Raw genomic sequence first — 23,303 nt, 5'->3', positions numbered from 1 at the left:
TGTCCGTCCATCCCTGTATGTCCGTCCATCCCTGTGTGTCCGTCCATCCCTGTGTGTCCGTCCATCCCTGTGTGTCCGTCCTACCTGTGTCCTGTGCCTCTTTGTCCTTCTGCAGCCTGTGTCCTTCTGCAGCGATCTGCATGTAAAAACATGCCAGGATCGCCGCACCTCTTCTCGTCTGTGACAGACGGCAGCCATTCCACTGTTCAAAAGCCGCGCCTCCGTCTGTGATAGGCGGAACACTCAATTTCCCAGCAGTCAGTGTTCCGCCTATCACGGACATCCTCTCATCCTCGTCCGTAGTACGAGGATGAGCGGATGTCCGTGATAGGCGGACCACTGACTGCTGGGAAATTGAGTGTTCCGCCTATCACAGACAGGGAGGCGCGGCTTTTGAATAATGGAATGGCCGCCGTCTGTCTGCTCGACACGCTGATCGGGTAGACAGACGGCGGTGACTCGAGTATAAGCCGAGGGGGGCACTTTCAGCCTCAAAAAAGGGGCTGAAAATCTCGGCTTATACTCGAGTATATACGGTACTTGTCACCAGCCCATCAGAGTACCAGAGTACCTCTCTGCAGCCCATCAGAGTACCCGAGTGCCTATTTGCAGCCCATGCCTCATAGAATGTACGTCGAGGTGTTTGCTTTCCAAAATGGGGTAATTTTGTGGGTAATTCCATTGTCCTGGTGCTCCAGGACCTTCAAAAGTGTGATAGGTAGGAATGAAATGAGATGTGTCATTTATGCTCCTAGAACGCCTGAAGGTACTACTTCAATGTTCGGCCTCTCTATGTGACTAGGCTGTGTAAAAGTCCTACACATGTGATATCGCCATACTCGGGAGGAGTAGCATAATGTGTTTTGGGGTGTAATTTTTGCCATATACATGCTATGTGTTAGAAATATCTTATAAATTGACAACTTTGTGTAAAAAAGATGAGTTTTCATTTTTTTTCCACATTTTCCAAAAACTTCTGGAAAAAAATGAACCTTTCAAAAGACTCATTATGCCTCACAGATTATACGTTGGGGTGTTTGCTTTCCAAAATGGGGGGTTCCGTGTTTTTGGTATACAATTGCCATTTACAAACAGCTCTGAGACCTGAGGCCCCATCTCTCCATCATGGTCTGTGTATTCTCTCCACATCGGATATTGTGAGTACTATTTCTATTTTTTGCTATGTTATGCCATGTTTGGATATAATTCACTCTGCTGTATTTTTAGAAGGTCACTTGCTTTTTTTCGGGGCGTATATGTTCGCTAGAGAACTGTTTGACAGTGGCAGGTCCCTTTCAGAAAGAGGAACCTACCTTCCTCATCAGATTATGTGTCAGTGAGTTGGAAAGGGCAATGTTTTGCTAGGAGCATGGAGACCCCTTTTGATTTGGACGTTCGGTTGGTTGCGTGGTACACAGTAGGATAGTATCAGTTTGTTAGTCTAGGTGTAGCATCCATGCGGAAGTGCGTTTCCTGCAGAAATATTATATCTGCTTTATTTTTTTGCATGGAGAGGAGGATCTGGAATCGCTTTTCTGGAATATTGAGTCTTTTGTGTTAAGCGAGCTAATTTTGATAAGAGGTTTATGGCTGCTGGGCGGGGTAGGTGCCATAGTAGGGGTATTTACCATCTACAGCAGCAAGGACTGTATTAACAAGACACCAAAAAGCGTGATAAGTTAGGCTGTAAGAGTTGCAATGGGACATGGGGCAAGGGATAGATTCTGGGAGGTTGGAGAATTGGGGGAGGGGGGGTGTAGAGGGAACAAGTTTGAGGGGAGGGTAACCTTAATGCATTTTATGCATTTAGGTGAAAAACCTTTTGTAGTGCAGCAGCCCCCCAGTTCCTTCCTTTTACTTACCTGAACTCGATTGTTACAGGGACGAGGAGAGAAGCTCCAGCCGCTGTCTCGGGTCCTCATTGGCTGAGTTAATAGCAGCAAGAGCATTGGCTCCCACTACTGTCAATCTAAGCCAGTGACGCAGAAGCCGGGGATGGGGCCGAGTCCTGCTGTCTGTGTCAATGAACGCAGCAACAAGACTCGGGAGCATGCCTGCACATGTGCCCCCATAGAATGCAGGTCTCCGTGGGGGCACTCGAGAATAGGAGGAGCCAGTAGCACTGCTGGGGGACCCCAGAAGAAGAAGAGCGGAGGCCCCTCTGTGCAAGAGGTATATATGACATGTTTGTTATTTTTAAAAAAAAGGAAAAAAAAACCTTTACAACCCCTTTTAATGCATTGCCTAAAGCAGTAGTAAAATCCTGTAATAATAAAAGAATTTGGGCAGCCGTTGTAAATTCAGAGCATGTGCTGGTGACGTCACCAATTGCTTTAGGTGTGAATATCTCTGAAGCACCACATCTTTCTGAGACATTCACTGTACCTACAGGTAATGCCCTGTGACGTAAAACATGAACTAGAAAAAGGAAGTTCAATACCTAGTGAGCCACCCTTTGGGCTCCTTCTGCTAATCTCGTGTTATTAGAAGTTTGGTCAGAGACGATTCGCTCTTTTCAGACTTGTGCTTTTCAGATCATTTTAACTGCTGTTCAGTTTGTGCTTGTGGGTTTGTATCTGTTCTTCAGTGCGTGCAGTCAGTTTGTATCTGTTTTTCAGTGCGTTCTTGTCCACTCGTGGCTGATTTTCAGCTCGCTCTTCATAGGCCTTGCTGTTCTTCAGTGTGTTTGGTTAGTTAGTTTTGACCAGCCGACGGTTTTGAAGCCATGTTGCAGGTACGTACTCGTTGTAGAGTTCATGCTGTGTGGGGGCTTGGTGTTGGGGTTCATACTTTGACCCAAGTCCAGTCCATAAACAGGGCGAAGAGGAGTTCATGGACCAAGAATCGATTACTCCAGCACGACCAATTCTCTCATATGCCTTTGCTGCGTGAGATCCAGGAGAATAATCCTGATGATTTCAGGAACTTTCTCAGGATGACGGACCCCATTTTTCACCATCTGCTGACCCTTTATATTACTTATATTGCAAGCCATTACTCCCGAGCAGAGACTAGTCGCCATGTTGCGGTATTTGGCAACTGGGAGAAGTCTGCAGGACCTCAAGTTCTCTACAGGCATCTCTCCCCGGGCTCTGGGGATCATTATTCCAGAGACCTGTTCTGCCATCATTCAGGTCCTGCAGAAGGACTATATTAGGGCGATTCAGTTCGTATAGGTAGCGCTATATAAGTCATTCATTCATTCATTCATTCAGGGTAAGTTTTCTCCTCTAACATCACATTCTATCTATTTAATGTTTGCTAATGTATTGTATTTCTTTCATCATTCCCTAATTACCCTGATTGTAATATGCTGTGAGTGTCCCCTTTATCCTCATGCATGCTGTAAGCTTTTAATGCTCCTTTTTTGGCCTACATGCATATTTGTCTTCACTAACCTCCCCAGCATGCTAACCTGGGCCCATCTACACCTAGCCTAGTCACTTAATGTATTTTGTCAGCTCCATTGTAGTGCTTTACCCTAAACACCTCTGAAAGTGTGTACAAATGTTATGTGTGTGCTTAAATTCAGGCAGAGTGCCAGAGCTTTTTTTTTTATAGGTCCCAAACTCAGCTCAAAGCCCCCCTCCTAAAATTTTGTCTTTAAATACTCCTTAAAATAAATGTTATACTGATGTTAGCCAAGAATGTTTTTGTGTAATCTGCTTGCAATGTTATGTGCAAAAGTACAATTTTTTTTTCTGGTTTGACTCCACGGTTTCCTTCAACGCCACAGGAATGCCAGACTGCGGCCTCCCATTTTGCTGACCATTGGGACTTTCTCAACTGTGGAGGGGCTATAGATGGGAAGCACATCCACATCGTGCCACCACCCCATTCGGGGTCTTACTATTATAACTATAAGGGGTTTAATAGTATAGTGTTAATGGTGGTGGTGTCGGCACAATATGAGTTCCTCTATGTGGACGTGGGGAAGAATAGCCAGATGTCGGATGGAGGAGTCTTCACCCAGACGGAGTTTTACCAATGTCTCCAGACTGGTGGCCTGGCATTGCCACCTGATGTGGACAACTTGGAAGGACTCCCATTTGTCTTTCTTGCTGATGAAGCATTTGGTCTGGGTGAGCACATGATGAGGCCATTCCTCCAGAGGACCCTCATCCCAGAGAGGAGGGTTTTTAACTACCGGCTGGCCAGAGCAAGAAGAGTTGTTGAGAATACCTTTTGGGATAATGGCCAGCCGGTTCCACCTGTTTCTGACAGCAATCCATGTGGCGGACTACAAAATCAACCACATCATCTTATGCTGCTGCATATTGCACAATTTTTTACAGACAAATTCCCAAAATTATCTTGCCTCAGTTGGGCCTGAGGCCGGACTTATTAGTGCTAATCTGACAGTCCTGGATACTGGCCATACTGGCTTGGCCCCCCAAAGCACCCGTGAAGTTCGCTAGAAATATACATCAATTATTTTATGGGTAGGGGGCCATTGCTATGCCAGACAATGTCTAAAAAAACATTTTTAATAAAAAAAATAAAAATCTGATAAAATCTTGAATTTTCTTTGTTGCTTGTGTTTCTTTTTGGCTGTCTCCTAGTGCACTTGTAGTGTCAAGTGGATTTTCCTTTAGTAAATAAACCCCATTGTCACTGTAAACACAAAATTACTTAAAAAACTGGTATTGAGCATTGAAAGAAGAAGCCACACATTGTTGATTATCAAACTTTTTACTGTGTGCACATTCACACATGTGCGTTCTAAAATTGTTGTATAAAATAAAATAAAAATTCATTTTTTTTTTACAGTCTTTTTTTTTTCTTGTTCTAAATAGGCATTTTTAAAAACATAACATACAAAACTCTGGAACTTACAAAGTTCAACCTAGACAAACTGAAGGCAATATCAGACATTTTAGTATGTCCAAAATTTCTTGATATTGCCTTCATCAGATGGGCTTATGTAGAAGCCAAATTTTGAAGATGCACACAATTTGCAAGTCAAAATGGGTAGTTCTCTCCTGATCCCAGGCCTAATGTCAACATGTGGTATCTCCCATCATCAGGGATCAATGGACGTGTTTTGGGGTGCAACCCCTTCCTCTCACCTGCTTAATTTTGGAGAAAAGGGGTTGCACCCACAAAACGCATACATCGATCTCCCGTGATGGCAGATAGCACATGTTGACACACTGTTTGCATCTTAAAAATTTGGCTTTTAAACATTTGAAAAAAAAAATTGGTTTTCTAAAGCCAGAAATCTTAATAAAATGTTTGCATTTTGAAGATCTTTTATATTCTCCCCAACACATCAATCATGTTCTTCATTTGTTGTTCAAGAACATTTAGTTTATTCCTTATGATGTTGATTTCCCGATTCCACACCATGATGTCCTGGATTAGGAGTTGTGCTCTTGCTTGCTCTTCTACAACCAGCAAATCACCTAATAATTTTGTGAAAAACATGTATTATAAATATGCAGAAATACATATATTACCTGAAGCTGGGGTGTCAGACACTCACCTGTTGTGGTGACAAGTTCACCCACTTCCACCACCTCTCCTTCCTCCAGATCCTCGGGTATGGTGTTGTTCTGCGTTCCCCTTCTTTCTCAGGTGGGTGGTTTCTGGTGTCCTCTGAGGCCGCGTACACACGCGCGGACTGTTTGCCCAACCTTGTTCGTCAAACAGTTTCGGCAAACAGTCCGCTCAAAATTTGCATGAGCGGACTTGCCCACACACGAGCGGACTGTTTCAGCTAACTGTTTGCCAAACAGTTCGCTCAACTTTTGAAATGAACGGACTCGCCCACGTAAGGAGGCAAATCCGCCCATTTCGAGCGCGTGTACAGGTAGGCGGGGCCCGCGAAGGAGACGTCGCGGGCTCCGCCGCCTGGAATGGGCTTAAAGGGGAACCCCAACGCCGAAAAAAATCGGCGTGGGGGTTCCCCCAAAGTCCACACCAGACCCTTGTCCGAGCACGCTACCCGGCCGGCCAGGAAAGGGGGCGAGCGAGCGCGCCCCCCCTCCTGAGCCGTACCAGGCCGCATGCCCTCAACATGGGGGGTGCCTTGGGGAAGGGGGGGCCGCGCGGCCCCCCCACCCCAAAGCACCTTGTCCCCATGTTGATGAGGACAAGGGCCTCTTCCCGACAACCCTGGCCGTTGGTTGTCGGGGTCTGCGGGCGGGGGGCTTATCGGAATCCGGGAGCCCCCTTTAATAAGGGGGCCCCCGGATACCGGCCCCCCACCCTATGTGAATGAGTATGGGGTACAATGTACCCCTACCCATTCACCTGTGAAATAAAGTACAAAAAAAAACACAACACAGGGAAAAAATATTTTATTGCACAGCTCCGGGGGTCTTCCGTCTTCGGGGGTCTTCTCGCCGGACTCCTCCGCTATCTGTGTGTAGCTCTTTTACTAGCGGAGGAGCCCGGCTTTCTTCCTCCCCGCCGCCAGCCTCTTCTCCCGACTTCGGGGGTCTTGTCCCCCTCTTCGGTTCTTCTGCCGGGCCACCGCGCCTTCTTGTAGCTCTTTTACAGGCGGTGGCCCGGTCTTCTGTCGCCGCTGCCTTCCGTTCTTCTGTCGCCGCCTTCGGTTCTTCTGCCGGGCCACCGCGCCTTCTTGTAGCTCTTTTACAGGCGGTGGCCCCGTCTTCTGTCGCCGCTGTCGCTGTCGCCGCCGCCGCCTTCCGTTCTTGTTCTTCTTCTTGTTCTTCTTCTTCTTCTCCTGGAGATGTTGACTCGACGAGCTCTCCGGCCGGAATGCCAGAGCCGCGCTGTGCGGTCACTTATATAGTGACAATGGGGCGGTGTCACATGGTATATGTCCCATGGGTTGGTCACATGGTGACCCCGCCCCCTTACGATGTCATAGTCCCCATGTGACATCAACCCATGTGACCAACCCATGTGACATATACCATGTGACACCGCCCCATTGTCACTATATAAGTGACCGCACAGCGCGGCTCTGGCATTCCGGCCGGAGAGATCGTCGAGTCAACATCTCCAGGAGAAGAAGAAGAAGAACAAGAACGGAAGGCGGCGGCGACGACAGCGGCGACAGAAGACCGGGCCACCGCCTGTAAAAGAGCTACAAGAAGGCGCGGTGGCCCGGCAGAAGAACCGAAGGCGGCGACAGAAGAACGGAAGGCAGCAGCGACAGAAGACCGGGCCACCGCCTGTAAAAGAGCTACAAGAAGGCGCGGTGGCCCGGCAGAAGAACCGAAGAGGGGGACAAGACCCCCGAAGTCGGGAGAAGAGGCCGGCGGCGGGGAGGAAGAAAGCCGGGCTCCTCCGCTAGTAAAAGAGCTACACACAGATAGCGGAGGAGTCCGGCGAGAAGACCCCCGAAGACGGAAGACCCCCGGAGCTGTGCAATAAAATATTTTTTCCCTGTGTTGTGTTTTTTTTTGTACTTTATTTCACAGGTGAATGGGTAGGGGTACATTGTACCCCATACTCATTCACATAGGGTGGGGGGCCGGTATCCGGGGGCCCCCTTATTAAAGGGGGCTCCCGGATTCCGATAAGCCCCCCGCCCGCAGACCCCGACAACCAACGGCCAGGGTTGTCGGGAAGAGGCCCTTGTCCTCATCAACATGGGGACAAGGTGCTTTGGGGTGGGGGGGCCGTGCGGCCCCCCCTTCCCCAAGGCACCCCCCATGTTGAGGGCACGCGGCCTGGTATGGCTCAGGAGGGGGGGCGCGCTCGCTCGCCCCCTTTCCTGGCCGGCCGGGTAGCGTGCTCGGACAAGGGTCTGGTGTGGACTTTGGGGGAACCCCCACGCCGATTTTTTTCGGCGTTGGGGTTCCCCTTTAAGCCCATTCCAGGCGGCGGAGCCCGCGACGTCTCCCTCGCGGGCCCCGCCTACCTGTACACGCGCTCGAAATGGGCGGACTTTCCGAGCGGGAACAGTTTGCTCATTTCGAAAGTAGCCTACACACGGGCGGACTGTTCGCTCAAACACAGTTTCAGCGGACAGTTTTTCGGAATTTCCGAAAGACTTTGTCCGTCCAACTGTCCTCTGAAACTGTCCGCTGAAAGCCCACACACGGGCGGACTGTCCGCCCAAACACTGTTCAGCGGACAAGGTTGGGCGAACAGTCCGCCCGTGTGTACGCGGCCTGAGTGGTGTCCTCCGAGTCTTTGGTCCCCTATGAGAATGAAACAAAAAGTATACTTAGCACACAGATATTTAGGCATGACCAAATGTATTTAACCTGTATCTGTCCAAAACATCATATTTAATGAGCGAACAATGTTTACTATGACCGATTACTGTGCCCACTAACCTGAAACTTGCCACACAGTAAAAAGCACATGGAGCAGCATGCAAGTAATAATAATAAGAAGAAGAACACAGGAGAAATAATTACATTTTTGAGGCACATTCTATACTAATTCAGCTCCCTCAGTTTCTGGTCTGACCAGCGTCTCTTCAGTTGCTCCTTGGGTCGTCATACCCCAAAATTTCTGTGCAGACTCTTTACAACTTTAGACATGATCTTGGCCTTTCTCACATTTGGGTTTAGGTACAGTCCATACTTCACATCATAGTCGTCGTCCTCAAGATGTCCACCATCTCCACCATCTCACCAAAGGACATATTTGAGGCATTAAATCTTTGCCTCTGGGATCAAGAGGTTTCTGCCTCCGGCTTTCCTCCTCGTTACTCAAATTATTAATAACAGACACCTGCTGTGTCTCCGCCATGTTACTCCTAGTGCGTGCAGAGAAGGGGCAGGGAATAGACTAGAAAGCACATCAGGGGTGTACGGCACATGCACAGTGTATATAAAGTAACACGCATGTGTCGTACGTACGTTCGGTGTGCTGAGGAAGGAGGACGAATGTTCTAATGAAGGTAACATCTTAACTTTGGTACATCAGTGGCCTATACTGCTTCGAGATTGAAGCCTATATTGGGATAAGATTATGAGAGTTTAGGCTGTTTTTGTCTTGTGTATTGTCTTACAGAAAATATGAATCGCTTTAAGGACCCAGAGTTCATGGCCAGTTTCATTGACAAGTACAGGGAGATGAGGAATTTGTAAGAGGTGAAACACAGCTTAGATTATAATAAACAAGCTAGGAGGTCAACGCTGCAGAAACTTCTGGAATTTGTGAAGACTCGGGTACCCGATGCAACCCCTCCAGTTCTTGAAAAAGAAAATTGGATTCTTGATGAACATGTATAAGAAGGAGCTTAATAAGATCCAGAAATCAGGAGCATCAGCAGAGGATGTGTATGTACCCAGGCTGTGATACTTCAACAAACTGTGGTTTCTAAGTGACCAGAGTGAAGCCAGGGAATCACTTTCTACCTTTCCCTGCAGCCTTCCCTCCACCCTTCCTTCAACCACAGCAGAGGCTGATGAGGAACAACCTAGGCCTTCCATCCTGGAAGAAGTGGATGCATCCAGCTGGAGTCAGGTATATTATTTTTAGACATATTTTTTGTCCTAATATTAATGATGTTAACTAGATGTTATAATTGATAACAAATTAATGATTTAAACAAAAGTGACGTTTGCATATCAATAGACAGTAGGGGGCAAACATGTTTTGGACAAGAATGAAAAATGCTGGGGTCAGATTGATAGTCTTTTCTATTTATTAACATTGAATTTGCAAGTCATGAGCTGAAAATTGTGTGTGACTGATGAACCAAAAACTAAAACTATGTCCTTTTTTTATACACAGGATGAGCACAGCCAGGAGGAAGGTCTGGAAAGTGGCAGCCAGGAGGAGGCCATGCCCAGTGTCAGCCAGGAGGAGGCCGTGCCCAGTGTCAGCCAGGAGGTGGGCTGTGCCCAGTGTCAGCCAGGAGGTGGGCAGGCCCAGTGTCAGCCAGGAGGTCAGCGGGGCCAGTGGCCTCATTCTGTCACAAGTGCCTCCCCTCTGCCTTACAACCAAAAGGCCCAGGAAGGGTACAATGATGGAGGAGGCAGCACTGGGCCTCATAAGGGAATCAAGCGAGGTCCTCAGGACCCCCCCCCCCCCCCCCGACGCTGAAGAGGCCTGTGACTGCTATCTAGCCACCAGATTGCAAAAATTGGAGGAGGGCAAATGCCTCCTCTGTGAGGGTATTTTTGCTTAGGCCCTTCAAAAGGGGTTGAGGGGCCAGCTGACTGACAACAGCCATGTATGTGAGCTCGCCCATCCTCCTACTCCTCCTCCTGCCACAAGTACACCACCAGAGCCACAGCCTCCAAGGAAGTGTGCAGGGAAGGCTGCAGCAAAGAGACGAAAGTGATGGCCTGCCTTCAGTCTGGTCTGACAGAAGACACTATCTTCTATCTTCTATTGTAGTACGAAAGCCTGGGGACAGATATGTTATCTGCTGGTGGTCCTGATCTCTGGGAGTCCTGGACCAGATTGGGCTACAAATTATATGGACTTCTCAAGATAATTTTCTTTTCAACAGACTTGATGTGTGCCCTGGGGGGCCAAAAGGCTTCGCAAATTCCAAACGTTTATCCAGCATTGCCTTCCTCTTTATTTTGTTCCCAGAATAAATGGAGATTTTATTTTTGGAAAATACTTGCCTATGCGTTTTTATTCAAATAGGGCAGTTTGTGAGTAGGCAGGTACATTTCAAAAAGACAATGTCAAATTAACAAGGGACACCAACCTCCTTGAGGTTTTAAATTACAAGATAATAATGTTATTGTTTTAACTTGACACACACAAAAACAATTATATATGGAGATCACTAGAAAATAATTTTTCAATAATCCAAAAAAAAGGATATCTTGATGAGATAAAAAAAAATAAAAGATAACTATAAAAAATAATTGTAAACATTATTATGGAGATTTGGCTTTTAGAAAATAAAAGATTATTCATGAGATCATGAGAAATAATCAAGAAATAAGTTTGTGAGAACTCTGTGTGAATATCAGCAGTAAAACAACTTCATTGTTCTAGCATTATAAAGAACAAAAGAATGCGCTGCATTAAAAGATCACAGAATTTGGCGCGTGAGGAATGTGCCATCTCCATTACGAACGCTAGTTTTACCACACCGAGCGCTTCCGTTTTGTACTTGCTTCAGAGAATGCGTCGTTTTTGGTACATCGGAATAGCATACAGACAAGCGGTTTTCCCGATAGGAATTGGTTCCGTTGGAAAAATATAGTGCATGCTCCCTTTCTAGGTCCCTCAGAATTTTCACTGTAAAAAGTCAGATGGGACATAAACACAGTCGGAATATATGATGAAAAGCTCCTGTCTGACTTTTCCTGTCGGAAATTCCGCTTGTGTGTACAGGGGATTAGCCCTATAGGCTCACCTATAGGTACAAGTTGAAAGGCAAAGTTTACTACCACTTTAAGGTAAAAATTTTTTAGGTATTAGTATTGCCCCTTCATGCCCCCTTATACTTACCTGAGCCCTCACTCAATCCATCACTGCGCCCATCTGTAGTGGCTCTCCCCGCTCTCTCACAGGCTTTGTTAAGCCAGCAGGAGCCATTGACTGTGATGAGGGGCAGGGCTAAGCCACACTGTCTGTGTCTATGGATACAGGCAGTATGGTTCGGGATCAAGCCCAAAGGTACATCACTTTAGGAATCGGCTTCCTTTGGCACACTGAGAAGAGGCAGACGTGCAGTGCAGGCAAGAGACCCCAGAAGAAGAGAGTCAGGGTTGTTCTGTACAATTCTATTCTAATGTGTTTGCTATTAAAAAATATATAAATATAAATATATATATATATATATATATATATATATATATATATATATATATATATATATATATATATATATATATATATATACTTTAAAATAATTTGAAGGAAGGCAATAATATTTTAACATGTTTTTCAGATATACATATACAACTAGCCAATACATAGAGAAGCTTAGTGCAAGTTCTATAGGTATTGTAAAAAAAAAAAAAAACACATTTAGAAAGTAAGATGGAAGTTTAGTTCCCCCAATATAGATATTGCATGTTCAAAATAATAGAGAAAGTTCAATCGTTTAGGAGAGTAGAGATAAATAGTGGTGATGCATTTCAAGTAAAATGTTATTGTAAAATTAATACAAATAAAGAATACGTTTTAATGTGGCTGCTACAATGGAATGGCTCCGTATAAATCAAGGTAGTGTTTCCTCACTTCTCCTCTCACTGACACCAATACTGGTGATTATTAGTGCCACTAAAAAAAATGTTGAGGCTTATTTATTTTACCACTTTTAGTATACCACAAGGTCCCTTAACAAAAGGCATATACTACAAGGCATACGTTGTGAAGTGTCATTCACTTTATAAGCCACGCCCAATCCCTCAAGGTGTCATTCCCCTAACTATTTTTAAATGTTAGTAACTATGCAGGAGCATCCCTGAGCTACTTCTTGTCAAATAGATTAATATGCCAAGATTCAAATGTCAAGTTCACTCTCCATGCACAAAGTTTTCCTTCCACTGGCCAGATACACTCCCTCCCCCAGAATACATAATGCTTACTGTAATAATTAGTACAAATGGCTATATTTATGCTTAGGGTAGGGGGTGTTAACAAATGATGTCTGATGTTGTCCCCAGCAGTCCCTTTTTTCTATCAAAAGATGCCCTCAATCTTCCAGGTTAAATAATTGCCAGTGTCATTCAACCTGAATGGGAGGACATGTACCTGGCTCCCACTTCTACTTGATTGCCTGAGGAGATCAGAAGAGGAAGTTCTCCTTCCCCTTTCCCTCCTGAAGTCTTCTGGGACACATGACAGATTGCAAAAAACTTTGTAACCAGTCAAAGAGCGGGTTGCCAACCTCACATGTGCAGTGGGCACCTGGCTGTGAAGCCAGGGAGGACACAGGGAGAACACAACTGGGGTGAGCACAGCGCTGGATCATAGGACACGTGAGTAGCTGTTTATTAATAGTCAGCAGCTACAGTTTTTTGGTGCTGACTTTTAATTTTCACTTCAGAGACTGGAGCTCTGCTTTAGATTTCATTGAATTTTTTCAGATTGTTGGCACGTATCTGCAACTTAATTTTCATTGAGCAACTTCTTTCTTTGCAGAGGCCCCATGTTATCTTCAGGCAAAGAAAAACCATGTTTGTGTTGTGGTATACAGAAGTCAAATATGAGAACAGTGAAACTAAAGTGTCCTAATGGAAAAACAATTAACTACAAATATGAATACATTGAAAAATGTGGCTGTGACAATCTGATGTGCAAGAATACATACAATATAAATGATTAGAAAATTCATGCTGTGTGTCGCTTTTTATACATTTCCTATTGTTTAAGCTACTTTCTTGAGCGGTCTTAGGTTGGTTTTAAAGTTTGGCTGTTTTACTATACTGCATCTTTCAAGCACTGTCTACTGTGTGCGCTTTCAGTGTGTGTAATGCATTCTTCAGAAAACCCTTTTACATGGTTGCAGATACGTCTTACTAAGTATTTAGACTATTTTTTATGTAACATTATCTCCATGTGATCCTGAAAGTAACAAAACCTTACCATTGCCTCACTATAAATTGGTAACAGCTAGTGATTTGTTATTAGGTGAGCATTTACACTACATACGTAGTAAAATATGAATAGTTTCAGATTTTAGATTGCCAATTAATCAAAACAAATTACAGTATATAAACATGTAAAATTGTGCAAGCACAGAACATGAAAATATGTTCCCTAAAAGATTCAATATTCATTCCGATTTGATTTCTTATCAGCCTTAAGTCTATGTGTAGACTAGATAGATAAAGTTAGTAGTTATAGTTATTTGTGCTATGGCTGTGCCCAATTTCTCTCGAAATTAAGCTACAATTACAAAATGCTTGCAATTTTAGGTAAAAAAAAAAGTATGACCACAAGTGGCAGCCGATGTTCTAGAAATTGGCAGTAAAGATATTTAGCTGCTTTGTTAAGGATTTCCCATTTTCCAACTACCCAGCCTTTTAAAATTCTTAGGCAATTGGTTCACTGTCACTAGTGGCAGGCAGGTGGTGGAAGATTTTTAAATGTATGTAATGAACTTTTAGTTTCAGCAACATTTTAATGTTTCTAAACCACAATGTTTGGATATTTCAGATGTATTGTGCCCATGTTATGTTACATATTGAGATTTGAAGTAACTGTAATTGTGAAAGTTTCACATTCAATGTATTAAAACATAATGATGAGTAAATTAGATTGCATTTAAATCATAGCAAGATCATTTATTGAGAATGTGAAAACAATGCATAGATGTCAATGTTGCTTTTTCAACATGTAATAAAACTGACTGCTGCTGAAATCAGACTCCAATATTGTCTTCAGACCATGTATGTCATATATGAATATGAACTAAATGGGGATAAGTATATGGTACCAGCAGACATTGTTTAGGGTTCAAGAACAACAATGACCCCATTTTGTCATGTAAACATTTTGTGCCCAAAACCCTGGATACTTAGGACAAGCTCACAAAAGATGACTAAACATATCTAGGTCAACTAAGCACATCAGGCATAGAGGATTTTGCTAGGTGCAAACTTTTGACATACGTATTGGAGTTTAAGCCTTGTCCTGGAGATACATTTGTCTGAGGCGGTCTGATACCTTAGTGGACACTGATGTGGAATTTTGGGCCCTGAAGGTGATGGACTTTATTATTAATGTGACTAATGCCACATACACACGGTCAGAAATTCAGATGGAAAAAGTATGATCAGATTATGTTGTCGGAAAATCCGATTATGCGTGGGCTCTATCAGACTTTTTCTGATGGAAAAAGTTTGAGAGCTGGATCTAAAATTTTCTGACAACAAAATCCGATCTGACTTTTTCCGATCGTATGTAGAGAATTCCGACACACAAAGTGCCACTCATGCTCAGAAAAAAATTGGAGACAAAAGCTATTGGCTACTGGCCTCTACGTAGTCCCATCGTATGTTTTGTACATCACCTTGTTCCGAATGATCAGATTTTCCGACAACTTTGTGCGACCGTGTGTATGCAACACAAGTTTCAACCAAAATCCTTCGGAAAAAATCAGACGGATTTTGTGGTCAGAATGTCCGACCGTTTGTATGGGGCATTACAGTGATCTTTCAATGACTCGATAGTTTCAGAACATGTTTAGAATCAACAGAGACACCATACCCGGCTGTAGAATCTTATCTGGAGTAGCTATCTGACAAAAGCCTCTTCTCTGATCATTTGGTAGAATGTCACTTCAAAGGAGGTAGGAGGTGGGAAGGAAACAAGAATAACGTGGTCATAAAATGGTAGCTGGTAAGAGAGCGCCCCCCCCCCCCACCATTGACTCAATGTAGCAGTTTTAACATATGGAGGGGGGGGGATTACAAGTGTGTGTATATATCAGAATACACAGCCCTGGCTATCTCTCTTTGGCTCATGGTCTAGCTGAAGGATGGTCACGTAAGACCTCTCTATACAATGTATTATCTCTTATGTCTCTCTTCTTAACTTTTTCTCTCCTAGGAGTTGCCTTACCTTTAAGGCTCGGTTCACACAACGGGCGGCACGACTTGCAGCGCCGCGACCTGCACACGATCAGCGGCGACTTGCAAAACGACTTCTGTATAAAAGTCAATGCAAGTCGTCCGAAGTCGCCGCAAAAGTAGTACAGGAACCTTTTTTCTAAGTCGGAGCGACTTGAGTCGCTCCTATTAGAACGGTTCCGTAGTACAGAACGGAGCGCGACTTGTCAGGCGGCGAAGTCGCCTGAAAAAGTCGCCCCTGTGTGAACCGAGCCTTATAGCATGTGTATGTCAGTTGTAACCATATCTCCTTTTTGCATTAATTATCTTTGTAGACTGGCAACACTGTATTTGTAACATCACTATGCTATATGTGGTAATCTCTCATTATTCTAATCTTTCTTTTCTGTATAAATAAATGTGATTGTTATTCTTTTTGCACAGTTACCCTGTTTCCCCTAAAATAAGACCTAGTGTGATTGTCGGTGTTAGGAATTTCCCTTGTGATCAGTAAAAAAACTTCAGGTGTTCTGAGAAGCAGGAAAATTTATTTCTGATGTGGCCCACAACAGAGAGACATGCTTACAGCACGAAAGCTGAAGAAAAATGTCTGCCAAAAGACTGTGTTCGGCCCTCACATACCCCATAAGAATAACATCTCTATGCTTCTATTGGCTGAGGGAACATAAATAACGTTGTCATGGCACAGGCTAGCACTTTATTAGCTATTCATGTTCCGTACATTCTTAGGCTATCATATTTAGTTCAATCTAATCATCCTACTTACTATGGAGTTAATTAGGACAAAACAATACAATGAGTTAATACAATAATGTGCTCAGAAGTAAGCTTTTTAACAAATCAGTCTCAGGACTATTGTTTTTCTAATAGTCACACAATAATCATTTAAAACTTTTCTAACATTCCCTCCTCTTTGTGTGACTATTTTATCTCCACACATTTCGATGATAGTCCCTGTGTTATACACTTTCGGACTGTATGTCATTAAGTTGAGCTTCAATGTCCACATAGGTATCCTCAGAGGTAGAGAGGGTTTGATACATTGTTCTTGAGACTGCAGTTTCAATGAGTTTTTGTGAAAGTCCTCGAATACAGGGAATGCAGCAGCATCCGCAAGTGACCAAAACAGCCAAAGCCACAGCGATTGAGATCAAACATGTGATAAATCCAGTACATTTACCGAACCATCCTTCAAGCCAAGTTGTGAATGGATCATTAATACCTGAGTTTTCCGCCAATTCATTCGATAGCGCAGTCAGTCCTTCCAAGGCTCTGGTCACTGTCCCTCCAGGAGCTGTATTGTTGGGGATAAAGGTACAACACATGCTACCAAACATTTTGCATACCCCTCCTCTTTCAGCTAAGACCATATCTAAAGCCATTCAGTTCTGCCAGGCCATTAGAGATGTGGGGGCTAACTATTCTGCTAGGCCCTTCACAGCATCCCTAGTATAGTTTACAAATCGTTGTTGGTTATAATATATATATATATATATATATATATAATTAATCCAGTCAACATTTTTATCTATAGTCACCCACCAGAGAAGAGACTCAAACCCAGCTGTCACCTAATTCCTGGCTTTAAACTCGTCCGGCACCCCGCGAGGAACCCCAATCTCATCTATGTAGATCTGAGAGTCAAATGACCCCAAGGGAGAGGTGTCCCTACGATACTGTCGGTGACTCTTAGTCCACGGGTATTCTGACAGGATTCTCAGGGGCATAGCCAGCTGGACCATAGCGCAATCCCCTTGGGCATTGGCTGGTAGTCTAGCTCGCAGTTTCTTATCCCCACACATCCACCCGACATCAGCTCTCTGAATGTCATGTCCAACCCAGTCACCGTTGTCCGTGTTAATCCTCTCCACACAGTAGTCATCAGGCAGTGACCCAAGATCCACCGCGCTACGGTTCCCTGGGAGTGCAAAACAAGTAAAGTTGCCCGGATAAGCGGTAACCGCTGGAGGTATCTGAGGTCTCTGTACTGGGGGAAACAACAAACTCAATGTGTGACAAGTAGAATTTGCTTCAGGTTTATAGCTCTTATTATACAATTGCAACATACATTTTAAACCTTCTGGATCTGTATTGTGATCTAGAGGAAAAGGAACTGTTGCTAAATGTGGTCTGGCTCCGGCACAAACTAAACAGTTTTCCTTTTTCAGAGTTCTAACCGTGTACCTCAACCATTCTAACCACTCATTTTTTTCTTGGTAGCCCGTCTCCAAAGCTATGGCATCTTCTATTGTTACGTTAGTGAATCTTATAGTTATACTCAGAACTTCTATTTTAGTATGGCCTTCTTCTTTCCCTTCTGAGTCTACTTTTTCCTGTTGTTTAATTTTATTAGGTGGTAATACCTCAAGGAAAAATGTTCCTGAGGGATCAGTTCCTGACACCCATGCTCCCATGGAATACAACCGCTGATCTTCCTTCCTCGGCTCCGTTAATGTTATTAATAGTTGGTTACAGTTCTTACTATTTGTGCAGGGGGAGTTGGCCGCTTTTGTGATTATGAGTCTCTCCTTTATACCACTCTTTTTAGCCCCTGGTTGATTATACCCCCAATCTTGATGCGCTGTAGTCCACAGGGCCTGATCCCATGCTTGACATCCTGCCTTATTCCAGAGCCAGCAGATATATTTATCTGCCCATAGAAGTCCTCTAGCCCCAGTTGTATCCCCACAATCTGCAATCTGACAGAAGTCTACCAGTATAGTGCTAGTTATTCCCTCTATAAAGTTTTGGATTTAATGCTTTTCCTGTTCTTTCCTAATTCAAAGGTTCCTCTACTCTTCCGTAGCGCCTACCCCCTCTTATGGATGCCTCTCCTAGAGTCACCAGTAACCCAAGGATAATTACTGTCCCTTTCATCCTAACCAGCTACAGAGTTCCAGCGGATAGGATAGGGGAGTTGGAAGGGGAGGGAGACTTCACCGGTTTGAGACAAGTCCCACCTTGTGTGAGACCTCCCTTTGTAGCCGGATTTTCTGGACCTCTTGTAGCCAACTGGCCCTACTCTGCCTGTAAAACCTTCTTACAATGGGACTGGTGAATCCAGGTAGACCTCTCTGCTATCCTTATAGCCGTGGGAGTGATGAGAAGAACTTGATACGGTCCCTCCCACTTAGGTGAGTGCCAATGCTTTCTCTTTATTATTTTTACCAGGACCCAGTCTCCAATATGGATTTTCTCTTCTCCTTGGATTGGACCTTCTGGAATAGAACAGACTTCATTAATTTGCTTCTGTTTCAACAGATTAGACATATATTCTGATAGAGTACGTTCAGATTCTTCAGCTGGTGTTTCATTTGGCAGTAAGGGTATTTTATATGGCCTTCCATATATTATTTCAAATGGGCTCAAACCTTCTTTTGTGGGTGTAATATGCATACTAGTCACAGCTACTAGTAGGCAATACATCCAATTATTTTTACCTATTTCTTCCATAGCTTTTCTCAGTTTGCTTTTTAGAATGCCATTATGTCTTTCTACCAATCCAGCTGATTGGGGATGATAGGCACAATGGTATTTCCCTTTAATTCTCATCACTTCTGTCAAATGTTGTATATTTGTTAATTACAAAATGGGGTCCATTATCACTGTAAATCCTTTCAGGGATTCCAAATCTAGGAATAATATCTCTTAGTAATGCTTTGGCTACAGTCTGTGCATCTGCACTTCCTGTCGGGAATATCTCCACCCATTTGGTCAGGGTGCCTGGGTACCAAACAATATTCCTTCCTTTCACATTTGTCTAATTCAATAAAATCCATGCAAATGTGTTGGAATGGATATTGTGGTGTAGGGAACTTCCCTTTCTGTGGTCTTATACCTCCCTGAGCATTGTGTCTTGCACATATAAGACATTGAGAGCAAAAAGTTTTTGAGTAGTTTGTGAATCCATAGGCTGTACATACTTTATTTAACATCTCAGTCACCCCCCTGTTTGACACATGCGTTACTCCATGTGTCAATACTGCTGCATACCTAAATAAAGATTTTGGTAATACCGGTTTCCCTTCAGGTGATGTGTAAATGTCATCAATTATTATGCAACCCTTTGTTTTCCAATATTGTTTTCCCCAGGGGGGGCATTTTGCTGCATATCAGTAAGGACTGTATGATCTATCACTATGATTTCTCGTCATTATTTTATGTGCAGCTTCATCTGCCCTTTTATTTCCCTTTGAGATGGGGTCCGTATATTTTGTGTGTGCTCGACATTTACAGATTGCAAGCTTTTTTGGTAACTGTATTGCATCTAGGAGTTCTAAAATGAAGTCCGTATGTGAAATTGGTTTACCACTGGAGGTGACCATCCCCCTGTTTTTCCATTGTTGTGCGAAAACATGCACTGTTGAAAAGGCATATTGACTGTCAGTGTATATGGTTACAGATTTTCCTTCTGACAGTATACATGCTCTTGTCAGTTCTACAAGTTCTGCAACTTGTGCTGAATAATGTTTTGGTAGTGGCCCCGCTTCCAAAATCTCATCCTGTGTCACTACTGCATATCCTGTTGCATTTGTGCCATCTGGATTTTTCTTACTAGAACCATCAACAAAAAGTATCATGTCAGGGTTAGATAATGGTACATCTTTCAGATCACTTCGTGGCAGTACCTTTTCAGCGATGGCAACAGTGCAGTCATGTTTATACCCGTCAGTAGGAAGTGGTAGTAGCGTGGATGGGTTTAATGTAGTACACCTCTGTATTGTTAAGTGAGGTTGTGTCAAGAGTATTGTCATACAGGAAAGGTGTCGTGCTGGGCTCAAATGTGATATCTTTTGCTGTAACAGGATAACAAACACTGCATGTGGTACCTTTTCAGTTAGTAAAGTTGAATAAAGACACCAGTCCATCCGGTTCAGCCTGAGTGAGTGTCTAGCCCCTACCCCTGTACACCCACATCGTTCTCCACCCCCAAGGATCCAACGTCCCCATTCATATACCAGGGCCAAACCGGGACAGAAGCCAATCAACCCACCTGCATGTCCCCGGAGTGCGGGAGGAAACCAGAGCACCCGGAGGAAATCCACACAGGTACAGGGAGTACATGCAAACTCCAGGCAGGCAGCGTCATGATTGGGATTCGAACCAGTGACCCCCTTCACTGCTAGGCGAGAGTGCTAACCACTACACCGCTGATGCTACCAGTGCTTGTACACAGGGTGGAAGTACTCTCGTTGCACTGTCTATTTCTGTAGAGTAATCCTTCCTCTATGAGACCCCTCTAGTTCTGCCTCAGCAGTGTACTCTTCTGCATCCTCCTCTCCTTCATCACCTTGCATAAGAACCTTTACTTTCACATTCTTTTTTGCTTTTGCTTTCAAATACTTCTCAGAATGCTTAGCATATTGTAAAACATCTAAAACTGATGCAGTTCGGTAAGTAACCATGTTTTTAACAATGTAATCCTTATGATCCTGTTTCAATCCATTTAAAAAGCAATCTTTAGCTGTTGCTGATATGCACTATTCACATCCTCAGCTTCGGGGAGCCCGGAGAACACTCTAAAAATCTCTCGTAATTTATTTAGGTAGTCACTGACACTTTCTTTGTCTTCTTGTACTGTCATATTTATTTTTTTGCCAATCAGTCCGTTGTACCCATCTAAGCCGGCATCTGTTCAATAAGGCAGTCAACCTGTTCCCTAAGTCTGGGCTTTCTGGAGGCAATGGATCCCCCCGTCCCTGTGCATTTTCTGGGGCGCAGGGGTATTCCTCACCGTCCTCCACACCATACCTAATAGGAGGTTTACTTAGTCTCTTGGCTCCTGCTGGGGCACCTAGTACATGAGTTATGGCATCAGTTAATGTTTCAAGGATCGATCTGTTCATCTCCAGGACTGAACTACTGTCTGGAGAGATTGAGGATGTGGAGTTGGGATTTTGTTCAGAGGCGGTTCCTTTGACAGGGGTGGATGTCACAGGGAAGGTGTTACTCTGGGCAGTTACTTGCACCTGAGGGGGAGGACCATTATAGGGAGGTGGTCTCTGGGTGTAGCAGATGAGATCATCCTCTTTGTCCACTAGGGACAATTGGTCTTGGCATTTTTCCTTTGTTCTTTTTCCTTCTACCCTAATTTTAGCATGCTGAAGCCAATACTCCGCCATTTCCAACCCATACCTTTTTTGAACTTTGCCTTTTGACTTTATAAATGTACCCAAATATAAACAGCATTGCATCATTAACACTTCACAGTTGAAAGTCTATGAATTCTAAAAATAACTCCAATCCAATATAAATATTTACTTTAAGACTATTTTTCAGACTCTTTTCCCACCAAAAGTCCTAATATTTTCACAGATGCACAAATTAACCTCTGTCAGGCAATCTGCATTTTCTTGTTTCCGAGAAACAGCTTCTTGACCTTCATAGCAATGAAAACATTCTCAGCCTTTTTTTTTTTTTTTTTTCTTTCTTTTCACATTCATCAAGCCACCTGATAATTCTACAACATTCTATTTACTCCAAAGTGCAATCTACCTTCTTTTTCTTTTATGCTAAGTTTCAATATTTACAATATAACCCTTCTGTATTGTCATAGCTAATCAAGGGTTAACTTTTACAACTTCTTGCAGAAGCAATCCTTCCATGAGGGGAGGGGGAGGGGGAGAGTGAGTGCAGTGTCTTAGGTGAAGAATGACTTCTTATCTCCTTAGAAATATGCAGCACAAAACGTGTAAACGAACAAAGCAATACAAGAGAAAAAAAATATCGGCACTCCCCACACTATCGAGAGAATCAAAAAGGGTTAAACATGAACAAAGATAAAGTAAACACACACAGAAGAAAGTTAGCCTTGCGATCTTTGTAGATCACTTAACTAAACAGCGCTTAAATAGTCAGGCATTCAACCTCTGACATTCGGTATACCTCAAATCTTTTTGTTATCTGTCCGGACAGCGGGCGACGTAATTTTTTACCTTAGACAACGTCCCCAAGTGTCTCTGTCTACGAGCACTGGATCATCTAGATATTATACGATCAATACCAATGTCGGCAATTACAACACATTAAACCAGAAGCAAAGAGAAGTAAAGACTCAGAAATAATTAAGAATAATTTAAATTATCTTACCTTTTCTAACAGTCGGTGATAGCTGCAATAAAAGCCCTACCCCCCAAATAAGCCCTAGTTAAAGTCCTTGTAGGTCTTCTTTTTAGGGTAGGGCTTATTTTTGAGGAAACAGAGTAGAGCTTATTTGGGTGGTAGGGCTTATATTGCAGCCAACACCGACAATCACGCTAGGTCTTATTTTAGGGGAAACAGGGTATCATTCCTTATTGATTTCACGGGTTATAGCTACAACCGCATGGGTTGATTCATATATAGATAAAAGGTTTTGATCACTTATTTTATGTACCATTAATCGTTTAAGTAAGGTAGGTAAAAATTGCCTTATCAGATGGTGCCCCTGTGTGAGAAATTTTAACGTTTGGGTGAATGTGATTTCTTGTATGAAAAACAGAGCTGGTTTATACCTAACCCCAGAAATGGTAAGCATTTTTTTCTTATGTCTTTTGTGTTTACCTGTCTCCTGTCTGGTCTGAATAGCCAGACTAACAAACTTATCAGAACTTTCCTTTTTACCTTTTGTCTATACTAATACTTTAATGAGGCTGATTTTGTGTATATATAAAATGAAATTGTAATTGCGAATGATAAGGGCTCCATTTGGAATCTTGGAGGCAGTGGAAAAGGATTTGTGCCTCTCTGCCAAAAAGCAATTTCAGTTGACCCTTTGAATGAGATTAGGCCAATCGTTGTGACTGAAATGCACCTATGGGCATAAAGCTATGTTTTCACTGGTGCAACTCCAAGGTGGCACGATTGAGAGTGTGACTGAGGTGCGATTTTAGTGTG

At 43.5% G+C, this 23,303-nt stretch overlaps 1 protein-coding gene across 1 annotated transcript in view; it reads left to right on the top strand.

Annotated features, from left to right (window-relative positions):
- LOC143925970 (intestinal mucin-like protein) overlaps positions 1–14,218 on the top strand; it is a 129,935-nt gene extending 115,717 nt beyond the window's left edge. The window contains exon 11 of the mRNA XM_077450218.1: positions 12,997–14,218. Coding sequence (XP_077306344.1) covers positions 12,997–13,180 — 184 coding nt within the window. The 3' untranslated portion in view covers positions 13,181–14,218. The remainder of the gene's footprint in view (positions 1–12,996) is intronic.
- Positions 14,219–23,303: the final 9,085 nt, after the last annotated feature.

The sequence above is a fragment of the Lithobates pipiens genome, unplaced genomic scaffold (assembly GCF_037356315.1).
Source record: "Lithobates pipiens isolate NorthernLeopardFrog02 unplaced genomic scaffold, aLitPip1_a1.2 Scaffold_10, whole genome shotgun sequence".
In the NCBI taxonomy this organism is placed as follows: domain Eukaryota; kingdom Metazoa; phylum Chordata; class Amphibia; order Anura; family Ranidae; genus Lithobates; species Lithobates pipiens.
Note: the sequence above shows the minus strand (reverse complement) of the source record. Positions and strands in the feature narration are given on the sequence as shown.